The 21,166-nt window shown below is 42.1% G+C and overlaps 1 protein-coding gene across 2 annotated transcripts; it reads left to right on the top strand.

The window, feature by feature from the left end:
• Nucleotides 1-5,983: 5,983 nt before the first annotated feature.
• Nucleotides 5,984-20,572, top strand: slc26a6.1 (solute carrier family 26 member 6, tandem duplicate 1). Of its 2 annotated transcripts, XM_031845414.1 has the most exons (19): nucleotides 5,984-6,383; nucleotides 8,324-8,469; nucleotides 8,656-8,795; nucleotides 9,179-9,289; nucleotides 9,393-9,541; nucleotides 10,097-10,261; nucleotides 11,214-11,366; nucleotides 12,504-12,586; nucleotides 13,196-13,343; nucleotides 14,107-14,220; nucleotides 14,421-14,498; nucleotides 14,753-14,848; nucleotides 14,977-15,083; nucleotides 15,575-15,644; nucleotides 17,425-17,514; nucleotides 17,690-17,863; nucleotides 18,828-18,882; nucleotides 19,260-19,384; nucleotides 19,743-20,572. In XM_031845414.1, the coding sequence occupies exons 2-19, from the start codon at nucleotides 8,324-8,326 to the stop codon at nucleotides 19,770-19,772; spliced, it is 2,034 nt and encodes a 677-aa protein (XP_031701274.1). In that variant the 5' UTR covers nucleotides 5,984-6,383; the 3' UTR covers nucleotides 19,773-20,572. The 2 variants fall into 2 exon arrangements, with proteins under 2 accessions (XP_031701274.1, XP_031701275.1); XM_031845415.1 differs by lacking the exons at nucleotides 17,690-17,863; nucleotides 18,828-18,882; nucleotides 19,260-19,384; nucleotides 19,743-20,572 and having other exon boundaries at nucleotides 15,512-17,485.
• Nucleotides 20,573-21,166: the final 594 nt, after the last annotated feature.

Below are 21,166 nucleotides of genomic sequence, written 5' to 3'. Positions count from 1 at the left end.
TGTGAGTCGACGAGCGGCGTGTTACCTTGTGCCACGTTAAATGTCATACAGAGTGTGTTGATTCACAATCACCTGCCTGGAATTTAAATGTAAAAATCAGATGAAGTGTGCACCTTTGTCCCTTTGTGTGTGTGTGTGTGTGTGTGTGTGTGTGTGTGTGTGTGTGTGTGTTGGTCTGAAATGCTGGTGTTACTGAAGACGTCTGCTAAATGAGATGTGTGTATGCTGGCCTGCAAACCCTTTTGTCAATCTGTGTGTGTGTCGGTGTCTGTGTGGAGGGCCAGGTGGGGGTCAGAGCCCATGAAGGGGCCGACTGCAGGTAGCCATGAATATTTTAATATTTTAGTCTCGTCTCACATTGCCTTTTGTCCAGCACCCATCTCATCACCTGCCACTCACAATGGAGAGAAAGAAGGAGAAAAAGAGAGCAAAGGAAATGCTAATGTCGTCCTGAAAATGAACAGTGAAGGAGGAAAAAATATGGAGAGAAAAAAAGAGGGGGTAGGGGATGAAAGTGCACAAGTTCATTCCGGGAGAAAAGGCAAGAGCCAAAGTGTGTAACCACCACGATCACTTACAGGTGGAAGGAAGGCCGAGAGGAAAAAGGTGGAGGGAGAGTGACAGCACCAGTGCTGACACGGTAAAGGTGAGGGCAGCGAGGGGGGAGAAATGGAGAGGGCACCTGATGCACTGAGCATTATTGCCGGTGTTAGTTTGGTCACGGAAGAGAAAGCAGGAGGAAGAAAGACGAGGCAGAAAAGAGGACTGATTGATGAGTGGGGGAGTGTAAGATGAGACACAGGGAGATGCTCTCCATGAAACAGGATGTGTTCTCTGGGATACATTTGATGTTTTAAGAGGAGAATGTGTTTTTAATAAGTCATCTTCAGCCTTCAAACAACATGTGCAGAGAGAGGAAGTGAGTTATGGAAGCCAGCTTGAGAAGAAGTCATCAGCGTCCGTGCCGATGAAGGGCCGGGCGGGAAACTGTCCCTTGTGCGTGCGAGTGTGTATCTGTGAGGCGCGCTCTGCTTGACCCAGGAGAACGAGGAATGTCAAAGTGCCTGTCAAAGTGCAGAAGGACCGACGGTTTACAACCATCAAAGAGGTATAGACACACACTCTCTCACAGCTCTCCATCACTACTCCTGACCATGTGCCATTCACTGTATTTATTTGACTCGTGCAAATGTTAGCTTCTTCTGAACTCAGTGTCAAGAAGATTTTCAGTCCTACATCTTTGTTATCAGGGTATCTCTTATAACAGTTACAGATGCAATATTTGGCGGATAGTTCAAGGAACAAGCGATTACGCTAACACGCTCTGCGACAATCTGTAGGTTTTGTTTGTGTCAAGCTATCTAGTGGATGTTGACATATAGAGTACTGCAGGGATGACGTATTCCGCAGGCCAACAGGGAAGTTACCATCGCACTGGTTCCCTCGACAAAAATTCAATTAGAATTGTTCTGGTGAAATTTGGATTATTGCAGAAACTCAGCTCTGTGGCAAACAAACTTCAATGCTACTTACCTACATTACCTTAGAGTCATGCTGACACTGTCAACCAGAATGAATGCATATGTGTTTTGCAGTGTGTATGAACTGTTCTCATGATGAAAGACTGTAAACTGTAAACATGTGAAACACTTATTTCTGCTCAGGCTCCCGGATTGGTGATGTCACGTGACCGGCTGCCTCTCATTGGCTCATCTGGAAGTAAAACAACAGGTGATCCAGTCAAGAAGCACTAAACTCTCCATTTAGGTTATTATGCAGAAGTATATTTTGGGGCTACGTATTATTCTATAATGATAATATCTTCAATGATATTTTTGTTCATTTAATTTAATTGTTCAGGTCACAAAGTGCAAAGGTATCAGGTGTCAATTCAAATAATGCTACAATTGAGGTGTTAATGTTACATACATCTGATTGCTTTTGAATCCATTTACTTTTCAAATATATATAATTCCTAATTATCTTAATGAATTTATTTTTCTAAATAATGTCTGTGTAATATGGTAATATTTAACCATAATGGAGCTTCAGGCAAACATCTTTAATAGTTTATTATTATAGTAGTTTATTTTTGTCTTGCTGTTGCTGGCCTTTAATATCACTGAACACCTTTTTACAGAAGGGGATTGCCTGGGCAGCAGTTTCTTGAATTACTTGAAAAGCTCCAGGGCAGTATATTACTTTCTGGTCGAGCAATCTGTTTATTTGACAGAAATAAACATTAATATTTCATCATATTTTCCAAAACTGATGCTGCTGTTTTCTGTAAAATATTATGTAAACATAAACCTAATTATAAGGTATGTTTGCAACAGAGAAGCTCTACTAGCTGCATTATATTGGCCAAATACATGGTGTGGTTGGAAAATGTATGGGTGTATTAATTGTAACTTCATGTATTCATATATCCATAATCTGATATACATCTTCAGTGTTTGAAAGTGTTATCCAAGGGGACGAGGAAATATAGTATAAAGGAGGGTTTGAAGGGGACTAAAAGGGGATCGTTTAGAAGACAGGAGGTTAGTAGCCTGTTCTCATGCACAACGCATCCCGAAATGTGAACTAAGACTGTCGGTCAGCAAAGGGTGCACAGTGGGCTGGGCGATAGCAGCGGAGGGGACACTGAAGGGAATAGGTAGAGGCAGGAGCAGATGTGTAAGATTTCTAGCGGGTAAAGAATGCATACAGATCACTATGACCTACAGCAGGAATCAAAGGAAGAGGGCTGGCCAGGCAACTGGTAATGAATTAATACAGGAGGCTAGAGGCAGGGATGCAGGAACCCCGGGTTCTACTCTAGTTATACTAGAGAGAACTCTAGTTCTCTAGCCCTGAAGAACCCACGGTGACCCACAGTTGTCACGGACACTTTAAATATCCTGGAAAGTTCCTTATACAGCTTTATCCTTGATGTCCCTAAGTGACACATACTGAACATCCTGGTGAGGTCATGTGACAGTTAGTTAATTTGTGTACACATGACATCACTCCCAAAACGGCTGCCTAGCTGGTCCGCCCATTTGACAGAACTAGCTCATTTCAAAAATCTTGTTTTTGTTGCTGAAGGTAAGTTTCAACACATTTAACAATTCTAATGCTTTAATAACAAGTCCTACATTACATCCTAACTGTTCTAACCATGTTTCTCAAACACATTTATCGATATAAAGTTATGTATCAGGCATCTTTTAACCTTACAGTTGTCTCATAATAACCAATGTGACGTATTTGTCACAATAAGAAAAATAGTTATGAGCTGCTCAATTGATTTAGCTGATTCAATCATTTTTAATTAAAATATGTTCTATTGTGGAATTCAAAACATAGTTAAACAAATGTAAACTTAAAATAATGTCAAATGATTAAATTATGAGTTAAATGTATTCTGAAAGAATCTTTGAATATCAGCAAATAAAACACACAAACAAACAAGATTTAACGATCCTATATATTTTGTGCATTATGGATAACAATGAACGATACAGTGTTCAGGATGCACTGAAGATCATCCAAGAAGACAAAACAAATCTGAAACATCTATTTTTGTTAAATCTAACCAGAAAAGTTATAATTTTGATATGTGTGTGGAAATGCAAATAAAAAGGCATATTTGTGTTACTAAGCAAAAAAAAAGGCCAAGTTGATTGATTTTCAAATGAGAAGTACATTTATATCTAAACGCCCATTGTGACATATATTATGTAACATCTCAGATCTTTGGCTCTCGGGAGTAGTATTTAGAAAATAGTTACAGGATTGTGTTCCATCTGTTTTATATCCCCTATAATTTTCCAAACATGGGTTTGGGTTCTTATGGGCTAGAGACAGTTAGGTCACCCAGACCCAGGCCAAAGTGAAGGTATAAAGTGATCCTGGGACAACTAGGTTTGCTTGTACTCTGTGGGATGCAAACAAATCTAAGTGAAAGGAAAACAATCTGTGGGTGTTCGTTCCAGACAGTGGGATCCTGTGGTGTCTCACCTCTATAGTCAGATATTTAAAGTTATTCAATTAGCAGTAAGGTATTAAGACTCCATTATAATCAACGAAGCTGCTCATTAAAAATCAACCACCACAAAGAGGGTTTTAAACCAGGCCACTTTCGTTAATCTCCCCCTTCTCTCAACAGCCAAGCCATCGCTCTCCTCCCCGGCTCTCCAGCGCCCCCATCAGGTTAATCAACGAAAACGCAGCCAGCAGCAGACGTCCTCATCCGCCGCCTCGTCCACCTCTCACCCTCATCCGGGGCCTTCCTCCATCCTCGTCTCGGACACCACCATGACACCGTGGGGAGGCTTGGCCCTCTGCGAATCCTCCTTTGCCTCAATCCCCCCGCCTGACCCTCCACGAGCGCCTCCACGAGCCCCTCCACCTCCACCCCCTCCTGCTCCTCAGCCCACGCCGTCCACTCCTTATCGTGGGAGACAGAACGAAGACGAGGGGCTTTCAAGTTCAAGTTTAAGCTCTGAGGCTCCATCTCCACCTGGTGCTGTCCCTCAGGACACCTCAGGTATGTCTGGAACGATTAGTGTGTTCAGGTCCACATGAGATACTCCAAACTATCAAAACAATGTAACTTATTGGATCTGAAATAACACGAAAGGCACTTTGTCCACAACATGAGCTGCACTCAAGCTAACGTTAAGCTAACCATTAGCTATAGCTAACTCGCTTTAGCTAGCTGGCTACTCTAATGTCAGCTGACAAACCCAGTATTACTGTGTGCTAATATACAAAGCAACTTTTAAATGGACTTTCCCAGATAAACAAAGCTACGATAACATTAGCACAAGCTAATTTAGCTGGATTTGTTTCACTGAAGACATTGGGCATGTAACAGTAGTGAAGGCACAGGTGTTAATAATGAAATTAATGGTGGCTGAATTCCATTTAGCTGCTTCAGTGTCAGTGTCCTGTTGCTCTGCATGCTGGCACACTGTCAAGACTTACCAGGACACTTTCATAGAAATAAGCCACAGTTAATGTATGTTATCATTAACAGCTGTGCTGACAAAAATGACGTGACAAAATAGGCTTGTTCAATATGAGCCAGGCCTGCACTGATTTGATCCCTGGCAAACGCCTCACAATGCATGTCATTTAGATTTGTGTCCGACTTGATGTATGTATAAAGAGAACAGGATAGAGCATTGGAGGCGGTGCCCCCTTCATTCCTATGACAGTTACTTAGTGGCACATGAAGCAAAAAAAGTTTGACTTCAGAGTGTATGACTTCAGATGAAATTACCTTTCAATGGTCCGCATCCATGGGCCCATAGAGCAAGCGCACTCGCCTTTATTTTAACCCCCCTCCCCCTATTTTCCTACTTTACAAGGCAGACATGAAGAGAATAAATGATCGAATACAAAAAGCATATGCACTCACATGTCCACACCCACACACACACACATGTCTAATCAGCCAAATGAAAACAGTAAGCCTGTTGAGGATTATGGGTCCTGTCCTTCTTCATAGTTTTCTATCCGTCCATGTCCCTCTCTGTCTCTGCAGGTGGAGGGGGGAGAGGGTTGAGGGCGAGGCGGAGGTTGATGCCCCAGCATGCTCAGCGCCGAGTGCCTCGTCCCCCCCGTCTCCCACCGCTGCATCCCGTCACCAACCTGAGTTTCTCTCGGAGTTTCACCTTTTCCTTCTTCGAGCTGCCGCTGCACCAATCGCCTCGCTGCCGTGCCGAGCGCGTCCGAAACCTTCTGCTGCTTCTGAGACAGATACACTACTGAAGAGTCTGTTTTATTAGTGCTGCATTTGAAACCATCGTGAAATCTGACTGTCAAAACACTGATGCAGCGAGATAGATCTATGCTGTATTGTTAGAGCAGTATGTAGGCCTATCAAGCCTTGAAACTGGTATGTGTGACACACATTACAGTCTCACTGATGTCTGTTGTGTAGCAACTATCGCGTGTTCCTTTAATCACATGACCACAGCAAACAATTCAATGTCTGCTCTACTCTCATTCAAGGTACAAGGTTCACGTATTGTCCTTGTACAACAGGGTTACGCAACATAAGAAAATACAACAACAACAAAAAACTACATTACATGGTGGAGGGTGAAGGAGGAATTAAGGAGTCTCTGAGCCCGAGGAAAGAAGCTGCTCTGTAGTCTTGAGGTACGGAAACTGACACTGTATCCCAGTCAGCAGCATGGTGAACAGGCTGTGGCTGGGGTTAGGGTATTAATAGCCTTTGGATCTTATCTATTCCTACGTTGCTGACAGCTGGAGAGAGAGAGAGAGAAGAGACGTACACATTTCCGGTACAGAGTGACGTGACTTAGAAGCAAGCTTTTGGTGGAGTGCAGAATCCCTGAAGCTGCATCAGAACTCCGGCAAACATCGTGAGCGGGTTTGATTGTTTTTTTCTTTCCTCATGACTCTTGTGATGTTTGATTGGAGCTGCTCGATACCTGGAGATTCATATTATTGGATCCTCTTACGAAGTTGGTGACACTGTCGTGGCTTCGTGATTTCGAAATGTACCCGTCTTTGCTCTCCCCACTTCAAAAATAGTATGAGAACACATGCAGTCTCATATTTACACCTCTGTTGGACGTTAGTTTTTTCTCCCAGCCTTGACTCTCTCCTCTCTTCAATACACCCGGCAGACTCCTCTAATGAGACTGAGTTCCCTCACACACAAACCAGGAACTACATCTGTAACTCCTTTTTGGGACACCGGTTTAAGAGACTCTGATATAACTCAGGAGGAGTAACGGGACGTTGCAATTCTTTGTTTTGATGAACGTTTTTCTTTTGAAAATGTGAATGAGTTTGTATCGAAGTGATTTTGACAAAGAAGAATTTCGATAAAAGTTAGATTGATTTATTTTGTGCTGTATGTTGTTTGAAAAGTGAAGAGAATGAAATAAGATCTGCTCACATGTGACCTGGTTATTGTCTTTACAACCTTAGTTTATGTTAGCGTGGGCTACACAGACGAAGTCGGCCTAAAATGCACCCGGAGTTATTAATACAGTCTTAATTGTATCTATTGTGTCTTAATTATATCTGGAAACTATGACAACGATCCTACCTTCAGGCCTCACATTAGGCAACAATATAGCCTGAAGTTTTATCACTTTTCTTTGTGTAAGTTTGAGAGTCTTGATATATCCTTTAAATTCACATAAATATCACATCGAGGTCCCTTTTGTTATTTCACATTTATGTATGTAAAATGTACCATATGTAATCAATACCTTTACCATACATTCAATGTTTATCATGTCAATACGTGTAATGACACTTTTACAACCGATTTTGATGTTATGATGATTATTACACGAGACATCATCTTTAATTTGACTATTCAATGGTAAAATAATGGTGTTATATGTTCTGGTTAATCATTGCAAACATTACATTTGTATTTGTATGCTTGTAGTTCAATACTGTGGGCAGATGTTAAACTTCTCTCTCTTGGAGTTTCTGTTGATAAAGTTTATTTTGAAGGCTTTATTTATTTTAATGACCTCTCTTTGTACAATTTGTTTTTTTAAAGTTTGCTGTTCCAATTTCTTATTGTGGTGAGATTAAAAGGACAATAGAAACAACTGTGGAAATTAAGTTTTCTCTCTTTTCATTCCATTTGGCTTTTCTTTTTTTTTATACATGTGCCGGTTACTCTTTATTTCCCCCGTGTCTATTTTTCAAATAATTTTTGGAACATTTGGAATAGCTTTCATAAATTAGCAACTGTGCAAAATACATTAAAGTAGATTAAAACAGAGAACATCTCTTTCATTTGGTCTCTTTCTCTCTCGCTCGCTCTTTCACAAACACACACCCACACACACACACCTACACACACACACACACACACAGTCAGACCATGAGTCTCTGAAAGCTGAGCTGTGATAATAGAGGCATTCAGACGTACTGAATGGGGGGTGAATGAGAGGAGAAAAGGGGTTGTAACTCGCTGTAATGTGCAGAGTTCAAGGCTGTTCTCAACCTTCCCTGACTCACGTGTGAGAGTGTGTGGAGCTGTGTGTGTGTGTGTGTGTTATCCTCATACATGCACACTGCCGCACATGTCAACTCTTTGTACTTGTGTGCCGCTTCGTGGTGATACAGAATAGGTCAGCCGTTCTCTCTCTCTCACTGCCGTGGTTTGTTTCGTATCTACGTTAGTTACTGCTGCCCGTTGTCTTTGTCATGTAACTTCATACACACAAAAAGAAAAGTGCATGAGACACATTCAAGACACACACAGCATTGTGACAATAACAAAGTGAAACTAGACTGTACTGCCAGTAATCTTTGACATTGATTTCAGATGGACAGCGTTGAGCAAAATGGCCTTCCTCACTACAGGCAACCTTATCTGACTGTTGCCCTGGACGAAGCGCAGCTGGATGTCCTTGGGCAACGGGTAGAACAGCAGTCCCTGTCCTTGTTGGAGAGGGTGAAGTCACAATGTTGGTAAGTCAAAGGATGGGTTTAGTATTTTGCCCTTCTGTGAGTCAGTTTGTGCCCTCAGCCATTTTTAAGGGCTAACAGATGTCTAAGGCACTTGATCTGAAGCTGTGTGTGTGTGTGTGTGTGTGTGTGTGTGTGTGTGTGTGTGTGTGTGTGTGTGTGTGTGTGTGACTGTGTGTGCTCCTCCAGTTGTTCCGGTCCCAGGTTGAAGAGCTTGCTGCTTGGTTTTTTTCCTGTCCTGTCATGGCTGCCTCGCTACTCCATCAGAGAAAACGCTGTCGGGGACCTGGTGTCTGGCATCAGTGTTGGGATCATACAGCTGCCACAGGGTGAGGATGATAATCACATTAAGAGCCTTAACAACCACATGCTGCCACGACAACTTCAACTGTAACTGCAGGTTGAAAGGGTGCAAGTTGAGAATGCAGTCATACATGAAACTCCAGCTGCAAAGATGATACTTAAATGAATGTTAAATCATGTATTTAAACTGCCGCGTTGTTGCCTAGTTTTTATTCATCTTTTCCCACTTCCTTTATTTGCCCGTGTACCTTGGTAGGAATGTTTCATGAGTGCAGAGACCCCCTAAAACTCCTAAAAACCTCTCTGAGAAGAAAGTTGAGTTTTTTAGATTTTCTTAGCGTTTAGTAACACGCTCTAGCTGCTCATTCAAGCCACACTTTTCACCTCGGCCTCTCTTCTTCTTCCCCAGGTATGGCCAACGCCATGTTGGTGGGAGTTCCTCCAGCGTTTGGTCTCTACAGCTCTTTCTACCCTCTGATCATTTACTTCATCTTCGGCACCTCCAGACATCTCTCCATTGGTGACTGTCAACCTTTACTTTTCTGGAATATGCATCTCACACTCTAGTGTTAGGGGAGCTGAGTAGTTGTCTAACGGTTTGTGTGTCTGTTTATGTGTGACAGGTACTTTTGCCATCCTGGCCATCATGATTGGGTCTGAGACGGCCAAAGTGGAGTTGCTCAACAATGGTGTTGAAGAGAGTCAGATTGATGTGGAAGCGGCCAAAGTGAACGTGGCTGTACAACTCACCTTCCTCTGTGGCCTCATACAGGTATATACACACACACACGCACACACACACACACACAGCAGACAATACATGGACAAACAGACTGCACAGGCTCACACGCATCGCTGATGTTCAGCTGCCCCGGCCACCACTAAAGTCTAAATTCCACTAAAGTATCACATTTGTATTTATTAGTTCATCTACAGTTGAGCATACACAACCTGCTGAGTTTCCCAAACTCTCACTCTTCTTCATCACAGGTCAACTTGAGGTATTGAAATAAACAATCTGCCCCAAAGCTTGAAAACTGGAAAGAGGAAAAAAAGGTCTTGCTGAGTCTGTTTTGTTTTTTGGTATTCTTTCCTCTCCACGCTGGGTTCCCACGCTGCCGTGGATTTAAATCCTCTCTGTGGAGGTGGGCAAAGATTTAGTCCCGGTGCCACCCATGCACTTCAAATCGATCAATATGTTTTCTGTAGCTAAAGTGGAGATTTATAGCAGAACATTTTCAGTGATGTAAAACATAAATGATCATGTTGTATTAGTCTCTCAGAATCAAAGAGGTGTTCGTGTACGTGCGTGTGTGTTTCCCCTCAGCTCCTAATGTACCTGCTGCGTGGAGGTGGTGCGGGTCGCTGGCTGTCTGCACCTGTAATCAGAGGCTACACCACAGCAGCTGGTCTGCATGTGATGATCCTGCAGCTGCCACTGATGACTGGAATACCTGCACAGAGACACACTGGACTGCTGCCTTCAGCTTGGGTCAGTTGAAACGTCCCAAGCTTCAACTTTTAAGCCACATGAGCTCCTGTTATGTGGCTGACCCCTGACCTCTGAAGTCCTCTCTGGATTTTCTCATATGGGTTTAGTCAGTATATGCCTGTAAAGCTGAAACATGGTCCTGAGGATTTCTGTCATTATATCAGCTAAATGAAAAGTAGTGCGTGTTTATGGACGCAGCTCTCGCTTTGGTTATACAAGGACCGGGTGACTCGTGGCAACAACCCGCTCGTAAGCCTTCTTTGAGTCTGCGAAACACATGTTGACTGGATGAGCAAACTCCCATGACCCCTCCAACAGCCCTGGCAGGGTAAAGAGCTGGTCCACTGCTCTTAGGTCAAGCTGGTAAAAGTTGCTGGGGAGAGGGATGTCTGCAATACCCTGCTAAAAAATAAGCAGAAAAAAATGATGGATGGACGGAGCAAGAAGCATGAACTGGAGCGTTAGCCTCACAGTTACAAGCTTTATGCACAGTGCAGGCCAGAAGGATGACTATGATGATGACTTGTTGTTGTTTCATTAGACTGGAGGTCATAGCCCATCACCTGGACCAATACTGGCAGACCCTAACCGTGTCTCCTCACCCTTTTTAATGATTTAATTAATTGTCTTGGCAATAAAAGTGCCTTTCTCCTGCTGTGAGTCAGCGATAGCTTTGTATTTATTCTTGGCACGACGGAGGCCAAATTCAAGGTTGGCATCAAACTCTTCCAATGATGCACCTTGTCACCTCTACACAGGCAGTATTTCAAATTGGTTTGGTTTGGCTTCTCAGCTATTTGCGGGTGCCGGTTTTCCTCCAGCTTCACTGGTCCATAACTTTCAGTCTGCCTTGGAGCAGCTTACACCTTAAACAAAAATCACACCGTCTTCGCTAAAAATAAAGTGTGTTTCTGTTTTTTAAATGTTTTAGTGTGTGTGTGTTTTCTTTCAGACATTAAATGATGTTTTCCATGGAGTGACCAGCGCTGTACCTGGAGCGCTGTCAGTCTCCGGGGTTTCCATGGTGATACTCATCGGAGGCAAAATGCTGAATGAGCGCTTTAAGAACAAGCTGCCTGTCGTCATACCATGGGAACTTATACTGGTGAGAGATACACACACACACACACACACACACACAGTAGAGTCATGTCTATAAGACGCACCCAGATGGACAGATGCCACAGTGATGAACTGATGAATGACTCACAGTTACATAATAATCCGTTTATATCACCAAAACCACAAATCCCCTCATATAATAAATGTCTGCACCTGTCCTGTGATGAATCATCGTTCTGTGTTCTGATGGTGTTTTGTTTCATTTAATATCATATATGTGTGTGTATGTGTACATAAGCTGATAGGTAAGTGAGTGATTCAGTGTAGATTACTGTAGCTAAAAACATAATATGAATATAATTGTGCAAACTTTTGGCATGTTATTTAAAAATAACTCTAAATTCCATAACTTTGACTTTGTCAGAAATTGTGTTTTTAATATTAACCTGATGGTTAAAGTTTAAACCATGAACTTTAAAACAGATTTGTTCAAAATCGGGTGCCGTAGTGAGGTTTTTAATGGTATGTTGAGCTATTGTAAACAAAGACTTGCATAAAACATTTTCCCGAAGGCTTCACGTCATGATCTGTTGAGTTATAGTTTGTTATGGGAAAATGGCTTCAATCCAGGCAAAGGAGATGAATGCTGATGTGGAACCTCTTACCGGAGTGAATACTCCAAAGGCTATGGAAGCCAAGGAAATGGCGCCTATACAGTGAAAACACTGTTGGGATGGGCGGTTAATTTTTCCCCTGCTTTGGATGATGAACGTCCTGGGGCCTTAGTGAACCAAATCTCAATTGTTCACTTTGAGAACCTTCTAAAACGACAGTACGCACATGACAAGCGCTAAAACTGGAGAACAGCAAAGGGGTTAGTAATAGTCTGTACTGGCATCCATCGCTTATGAAGACAAAGCTCAGCAAATACAGAACTTGGATCTGGACAGGGGAGAAGCTGCCCAATGAGAGAGCACTATCTCCATCACTGCACCGCCACTGGTATCTGACAAACCTTCTACAATAGTGGACGAACACTATCTGATTGTGTTTGTGTACCTCCATGCGCATAATACGCACTGATTGATTTGACATTTAGATGTAAAATATTGTATGTTGTTGTTTTCCAAACTGGACATTCTGTGCAGGAAACGTCACGTTCATTGTTTTTCTCCCGCAGATTGTCCTGGGCACCATCCTGTCGGTGCAGATGGATCTGGTTGGACAGCACACCGTCCAGGTGGTGGGAGACATACCCAGTGGGTCAGTAGAACTGTCTCATTGTCTGTTTTTCCCTGTCATTCAATTTGCTATCTTTTAAATATATTGTCCAAGACTATTGTGTTGATTTTCATTTTCTTGAAGGCCTGTGAACTTTCAGGAGATGTTTGATTGTAAATATATTCATAATAGACTGTGATATAGTACTGCTTTTAAAGATTTAATTCAAAGTCTTTTACAAAGCATTGATCAGTAACATGGTGAGTTTTATTTGACTTCTACGTGCACATACTGTCTTTAATATGCTGTATGTATATTGGCACACCAATGTATTTGCTTGTTTCCATGCAATTTGCGGCTCAGTGTCTCTTCATCTCTCTGACACTTTCACCTTCCTCTAACCTCCCATCCTTCACACTTCTGTTCTCATCACACATAATATGCAAGTTAGCTTTATTGCGTTATCCCTGATAGCTTTGAGAGAATTAAAGAGAATTCATGGGGTGATTTACCTTTAACTGGTGGTCATAATTCTTTATATTACTATATATTTCATTTATTTTCTTTGAGGAATCAGTTAGTCATTCAATTGATCAAGCTGCCATCTCTTTTCCTCCTCCTCCTCCTCCTCCTCCTCCTCTTCTCCTCTAGCCTGTCTTACCCAGTACTTCCCTCTCTCTCTCAGGCCAGAGAGCTGTTCATTCCAGCTCTGTCAGTGGCTCTGGTCAGCTTCAGTTTCCTCTCAGCCATGGGCTCAGTGTTTGCACACAAACATGGCTACCAAGTGGACAGCAGTCAGGTACATTCATGGCAGTTGCAACTCTCATGCATTTCAGCCAGGGACCACAGAGAGATCACGCTTTTGTCGTCGGGTCTGCATGTTAGAAAATTGCAAAAAAGGGATAACAGTGCATATTATGCACACATGCATAATTATGAAGATTCTGATAATGTGTATAAAAGGTGAGAGAAGCTTTTTTCAAACAGTAAGAACATATCTTCCAACATCTGCATGTTTTAATACAAAGAATGAATATTTTGTGCTCCTCCTATATTCACCAGAAATGTGCACTAGTGAGCACTAGGCTCACTTTCATATTCAAACATACAATTTCAGAAAACTTGTAATACAGAGAGTACTTGAACTGGGGAAGTTCTATGGTGATATCTATTAGTGATTTTCTTTTATAAAATAAGAAATATCCAAAATTCAACAAAATGACACAATAATGTTGAACCTTGCTTTATCCAACGTTCAGATTTCTGATCTGAAATGTATTCAAATTATCACATATTTAATAAGATAGAGCCTCATTTGCATATTTACTAAATCAAACGTTTCCAAAAGCATGTAATTACCTTAATGTAAGTTATCAACTGGGGAAGTTTCATGGTATCTGTTAGTTAAATAGTATCACCCTTACCCCAAGATCTTATTTGAGGTCTTGGACATGTCCAGCAGGCCAACCAGTTCCCCCTGAGTAAATGCCAGCAGGATCCCTGAGCTGGGCTGCAGCCTCGCTGCGTACTTTTCAAATTGCTGCTGTCTGTCTTGGCCTCAGGACCTGCTGGCTCTGGGTCTGTGTAACACCATAGGGGGAATGTTCCACTGCTTCGCTGTCAGCTGCTCCTTCTCTCGCAGTATGGTCCAGGATAGCACTGGTGTCAAAACACAGGTATGTAATCTATTCCAAAAGATATAAAAACACCACCTCTGTCTTTGCACTGTGTCAAAGACTGTCTAGGGAAGCAACATTATCTAATCTTTTCATATAGTGCATTATATAACTTACTTAATTGGTCTTTTGTCCTCTTCGTTATTGACTGCTTTGCTTTCCTTACTGTCCTTCTGTTGTGTCTTAATCTCATGTGTTAGATGGCCGGATTGGTATCAGCTCTGTTGATTCTAACCATCCTGTTGAAGATCGGTCATCTCTTTGAACAGCTGCCAAAGGTAAAATACATATGAGATCACAAACGTTATTTATGTTCATCATATATGTTGTTAAGCGAGTGCACCAGAAGTTCGTGCTGACGGTTCTCCGGCCAGCTTGGCTCGCCATGAACCACCACAGAATGATGACGGAATGATAGAGAATACCAGCGAAGATGTTTTAAGAAATGCCAAGTCATACTCCATCTGGACGAGACTCACTGTCAGTATGATTCACTCGTCTTAGTTCAGTAATGCCTTGCTGTGTGTTCCAGGCGGTGTTGGCAGTGATCATCGTGGTGAACCTGCAAGGGTTAATGGCTCAGTTCAAAGACTTGTGTGTGCTCTGGAAGTCTGACAGATTAGACCTGGTGGGCTACACACACACACACACACACACACACACGCACACACACACACACACATTATCCAAGCTCAAAGCATAGACCCATAGTTACAGATCTGATCCTGGTCCTCTCTCCTCCCTGCTCTCCTTCAGCTGGTGTGGGTCACCACGTTGATTTCCACGCTGGTCTGTAACCTGGACCTGGGTCTGGCTGTGGCGGTCATCTTCTCTCTACTCACGCTCATCTACAGGACGCAACAGTCAGTTCATATCATTTTACAGGCGCTACATGGGGCATTTTACATCAATGTAACATCATTACTGTACATTTACTCAGAGATTATCAGGGTAGCATAGGAGGACGGGGGTTTTCACCAGCCGTGACAGCGATGCTGGTTATTGTTTTCAACAGGGGAGTCTGTGTGTGAGTCATCATGGCCAAATGTGGTCCTGGTGACACCTACTGTGGCGGGAACTACCCACAGCAGTAGGTGTCTGTCTGTCTGCGGACGGATTTTCTCACCGCGATAGCGTCACAGCCGTACAAGATGCAGTCACAAAACTGAAGGCCGAGTTTGAAGATGGGTGTAGATGGGCGCCCGTGTTAGAGGGAAGCGGGGAATAGACAAAGAATGAGAATAGTGTTTTTCATCTTAAAAGTGTTGTATTTCCTTCCCTCCTCTCCCAGGCAGATGGGCACTGTCATTAATATTCCCCCGTCTATTACTTTCATCTTGTCCACGTCTTTCAGCTCCTCCACTGTTGTTTTGGGTCATATTCCTCATACAGACTGTTACAGAGATGTGGGACTCTACACTGAGGTAAGATCAATCCGTCTCACAGGTGTCACGAGAATAAGTAAAAAAAAACAGTTTGGTTAAAGTTTGGTGTTGTTCAAGGTAAACTAGGTAGAAGTAGATTGTCTCGTCCCTGCTATTTCAGCAGGGAAGAGACAAACTACGAAGTGATGTGTAGCTCTGGTGTCATTTGTACTGAACTAAACAAAGTGGGAGTTTTCTTGAAGCCAGCGTCTAGTGGCCATGAGAGGAACTGCAGCTTAATGCTCTTCTCTTAGCGATATGAGAGCGGTGTTATTGATCACCTCTCGACAAGAAAGCGAAAAAGCCTATTTCCAAAAAATGTAGCAGTATTTCTATTAAGTTGTTGTTCGCTTATTCAAACTTTTGGTGTCATAATGAGTTGTCACAAATCCAAAACATCCGATTCTCTACTTAAATCCATCTGTCATAGATGGTCTTTAATACATATTCTCAGATAAAAGCAGTTAGTCGGTTCTACTTCAACCTGCTACCACACTATGAACTTCTAATGTTTTCTTCCTCCACCTTTTCTCTGCAGCCCAGTCACAGAAACCTTTTGCTAAACTTGCCCCAAACCTTCTTCCATAGCACCAGCTGGTGCCTTTTTTATAGGTCAATTAGAGGCAGCCACTTTTGACACTAAAGAAAAGTAATGCAGCGAAAAAGACCAATGTCTGCAGGTGTGTCTAATTCAACAATAATTGAATAATGTAATCGTTGATTATTGGGCAGCAAGTCATTACACACCTTCAGTATACCAAGGCCTGACTCGTGGCGCTTTCCAGATCGGAAGATGAATCACACTAACCTTACATGACACCCGATGATCTTAGCTGATTGCAGGCTGTGGACTAGCATATCTAAAATGCCATCAGTGTGAAACACAGTCACTAATGAATTCTCCACAGTCTGTCCCATATCTGCTCATGAAACGCAGCCCTATTCCAAATGGATCACAGCATCCGCAATGCAAATGCACATCAACACAGCAAGCGTTTGATGGGTACTAATGTCACGATGTAGATCAATGCCAATCTGAATAAATAAGCAATTGAAAAAATACATTTATCCTAAAGTTTATACTAAAAATAGGTTTGGAAATGATTTGAGTTGGTATTTATGTAGCAGGCCATTAAACTGCGGTGTCTCCCCAACATGTAAACGAAGAGCCAAGCCAACCAAATTCTTCAGTGAATGTCAGTCTTTCATCGACTTAATGAACCACTCTGAACGGTACGACTGTCACGCAGCCAAAACACAGTAAAAATACATCCCTGGCTGAAAACCACCATCTGCCACACATCAAAAACACCAAACTGTCACCAAAGGCAATCTGTTGGTGCTCCGAGCGTCAGTGAATTCCTGTCAACTCCTCGCTCTCTGTTCCCTCCGCTTGATTCTCTCCTCAATCTGTTTCACTGCTGGCTGCTTCAGCACTTCCCTCTGTGTACTTCGTCAAGTATCTGTCATGCATTAGTGATGGTGTATGTAGTGGCTTTCTTTGTAGAATTCTGCATATATTCTTAATTTATTATTGTCTTTCATCTCGCACTTTAGAGCCAGACAAGTTAACGAAAACAGAGGATTTGTTGTATCTCCGAACTAGATATTCATTAAACTTGTTTGTTGTTTGGTCCAAGAAACGTACTGGTTGTTGTAAGTCCTTGGCCTTCTTTCCAGGACGTCACTATTGTGCCAAGATATAAAATGGAGTTTCTGCACAATGTTAAATGCATTAACTGCATGTGTGTCTTTGTTGTGTGTGGGGGTTTTTTAACAGGCAAAGCCAGTTCCCGGGGTGACTATACTCTTCTATTCCAGTCCTATTTACTTTGCCAACTCTGAACTGGTCTTCACACAGATCAAACAGGTGCCAACACACACACACACACACACACACACACACACAGAATATGGAATAATTATGACAAGAGCCGATTTTGAGTGACAGAATCAATCAATATACATGTTCAATGCCAGCACCTACGCTAGGAAATGTACTGCTGTGTGACTAACCTTGTGTAACTTTTCCTCACCACATCCAGACAGTGAGTCGTGGTCAGAAGGAGAACCCAGCTGGAGTCCACACCTCTTCTTCCCCCTCCTCCCCCTCCTCCTCCTCCTCCTCAGGCCGGACATCGACACACACTCATTGCTTGGTTCTGGATCTCAGCTCAGTCACTTTCATGGACTCTGTGGCCATGTCGTCACTTTGCAAGGTGAGAGAAGAGAACTGGAGTGACGTGTTTAAACTCGTATTCAGTTTCATTTGAGCTCTGTCAATCAAACAGTGTGGGTGATGCTACTGATGCATCTGCACCTGGAATCTTTACTTTGATTTCTGCAGGCGGTGCTCTTTTCTTTGTCTGAGACGTCTGTCACTTGTCGAGCTTCACTTCACTTCAGTTTGCTTTCTCACACTGGGAGTTTAACGCACATAATCTCTATTTCAGCAAATGATCTTTCCTAGAACAGACCTACTATAGAAGCCCTTTCTACTAGTGAAAAATATGAAAGGTTATGTATGATAAAGATTTTTAAAAGTGTCACAAATTTCATCAAATACCGATGATAATGTCTTATTTGACACTAAGAAATAGCAAAGCAGATGTTAATAATACTGTTTTATATGGTAGTTTATTGCTTTGTATGTTAGATGAAGTACATGTGCAGATGCAGAAGTTCTATATGTACATTTTACATATCCTTCGATAATGTTGAATATAATAGGCCTTTATGTATATATAGTATATAAAGCCTGAAAAACAAAACAATGAAACATGCTTGTTATTTTTAGCCTTGACTACATTTTGCAGTTTGATTTGATCTGATGGAAACATCAACTTTGGTTTTCTGCTCATCAAAGACATTCACAAGTATTATTTAAGGCCGGACTAGAGGTCCGGTAAGTGCACGTGAGATAATGAAAATATGAGACACACCCTCTTGGTTGCACACACACACACACACATACACACACACACACCCAACAGCTTTTGACTCATAGACCAGTCATACTAATAGAGCTCGTCCTCCTCTTTGACCTTAATGATAGAAGAAGAAGTAAATTCATTCATTAGACTCATGGAGTCAACACGTGCTTGAATATAACTACAAGTGTAAAAAAAAAGAAGATTTTCATGATGTGTGTGTGCGTGTGTGTGCGTGTGTTTTATTCACTAGGTTGCAGAAGACTTGGAAGTTCAAGGTGTCGGCGTGTTTCTGGCAGCGTGCCCAGGTCAGCTTCATGTTTCATACTCATGTATAAATCTCGGATAGCGTGACTCATCTGTCTCTCTCACACATTCATTCATTCATTCATTCACACACACACACACACACACACACACACACACACACACACACACACTTTGTCTAGCGTTGGGCTGTTGCTGGCCGTTTCCCACCATGCCTCCCATACTGCACCTCTTCTTGAAGCTGTTTAGTCCTTTCTGAACTCCTACAGTAACAGTTTTTTATGTCACAGCAAACACATGCGGTCAGACAGGTTGAACACACCCAAACGGTCTGCGCGGTGTGCATGAAATAAATACCATGAAACTTTCAAATCAAAGCATTAAGTGTGTGATCTTGATGCCCTCTCTATGTCAACAGAGAGAATTTTATCTCAGCTCCAGACTCAGAGTTGTAGAACAGACAGCCTGTCCACTTCCTGTCTCTTCCCGTCAGTCCATCATGCTGTCCAGCGCTGCCTCAGCACCCTGCCAAGGCCTCTGGAGGTACACGTTGTCTCGCTTCCAAGTTCATCTGTAGACATAATGAGATAGACATATTTCAACCGAGAGTTTTTAGAGTTTCAAATGATATCACTTGAGTCTGGGTCAGCTTGCAGCTGAAGATTTAAGAAGTTATGATAGAAAATGAAAATAAGTTGAGTGGCTTTGTGTTTTTCTAGGACGAAGAATCTGCGGTTCTGCTGCATTGATTTTGATTTTACTTTTAAACTGTTATTAGAGTGCCATGCAAAAATCCGTGGACTACTCCCTTAATGCTTTGACACGACATCTCACTGAATATAAAGTCTACAATAGCGTTTCAAGAAACATTAATTGTTTCTCTGTTCATATCTCTTCTCAGGAAATCAACCCAGATGCAAGTGAATGTTGAACCTACAGGACAGTTCAGTCATCTCAGTGCATCAACAGGGCCCGAAAAGAAACCCTGGGGTGACAGTTAAGGCTTTAAGATGGCCGACGGAAGAATCACCGCAACATTTTGTTCAGAAAGAAAGACATTAACACCTTTCCACTGTGTATAGGCATACACTTCTCACACATTCCCAGACAATACATGTAACTGTTCCACAATTTGCACCATTTTTGACCTCTCTGTCATGAAGTATTTGAGATTTGATTAAGATTGCCCAGCTTCCAATAAAGCATCATTAGCTAGGTTTCAGTCCATCACCCTCTGGGCTATAGGTGCAGCTTTCTTCCACTGCACCACGCTGCTGCCCAAAGGCCCCAGCAGCCATTTTGTTATAGCAATTTAAACGCGTATGTAATTGATAGAATTAATTACGGTCACATTCTATTTAGTATTCTATTCAACATGCTTTACACCAGGGCCCCGGCCCACCAAATCAGAACAGCACTAGATATTACAAGACAAATATTAAACTGTTAAATCTGTGTTGTGCAGTTACTTTGTAGAGATATAATAACCTTGCATCTGAAACAGTTAATGTGTTGCTCAGCCTCCAGAATGGCAGACAGTTACACAATAAGAAAAATAAATCTCCACTCCTGTGGTTACATACCAAAGACGGGAGTTGACTTTTGTTTTCATAATTGAGTCATAGTCACCGTCTGTCCTGTTTCTCTGCTGAACTCTATGTGTGTTGGATTAAGTGACAATGACGTTGTTACGTTTACTGTAGGTGACACAGACAGACATGTGAATGAAAATATGCCCCTCCCTTCCCTCTGTATCTTAAAAATACAAACTGTATTTCTAACTATTTGTAATCAGAACATAACAATGTACAGTCTTCATATATAAGACACATCATGAGCTCAAGACAGCAGTTTGCAGACGAATATCTATGAACTATGTTTTAGGCTTTTTAGGCTGCACTTCATGACAAAATGTGCCAGTCATTCTCAGGCAGGTGTATGAGAGTGAATATGCCGAGTGATCATCTGACCTTAAAAAATATATATTTAAAAACTTGTACTGGCAAAAGAAATAAATAAAAACATGTTGCGTTAGACTGTGTAAGATCAGATCTAAACATGAAGTATTGGAGATGTGAACAAGAACAGCACAGTCATCAGAAGTGAACTCTGTTGTTGCACTGTAGACAGTAGACTGTGATGTCAGCAAAATCAAGATGTGAAGAAATTACTCTTTAACAAACATGATTACGGCATTAAAACATTTTCTTCTACAGACAGTTGTGAACCGTTCATTGAGCGAGAAGAAAAACACACAGCCTCCCCCATTCCTGCCGCCGGCCCTCCCCACTCTTATCATTTTCGTAAAGTCTGTTATGTCATTTT

The sequence above is a fragment of the Anarrhichthys ocellatus genome, unplaced genomic scaffold, assembly GCF_004355925.1.
Source record: "Anarrhichthys ocellatus isolate YVR2014 unplaced genomic scaffold, GSC_Weel_1.0 scaffold5, whole genome shotgun sequence".
NCBI lineage: Eukaryota > Metazoa > Chordata > Actinopteri > Perciformes > Anarhichadidae > Anarrhichthys > Anarrhichthys ocellatus.
This window is presented reverse-complemented; position numbering and strand designations above follow the sequence as displayed.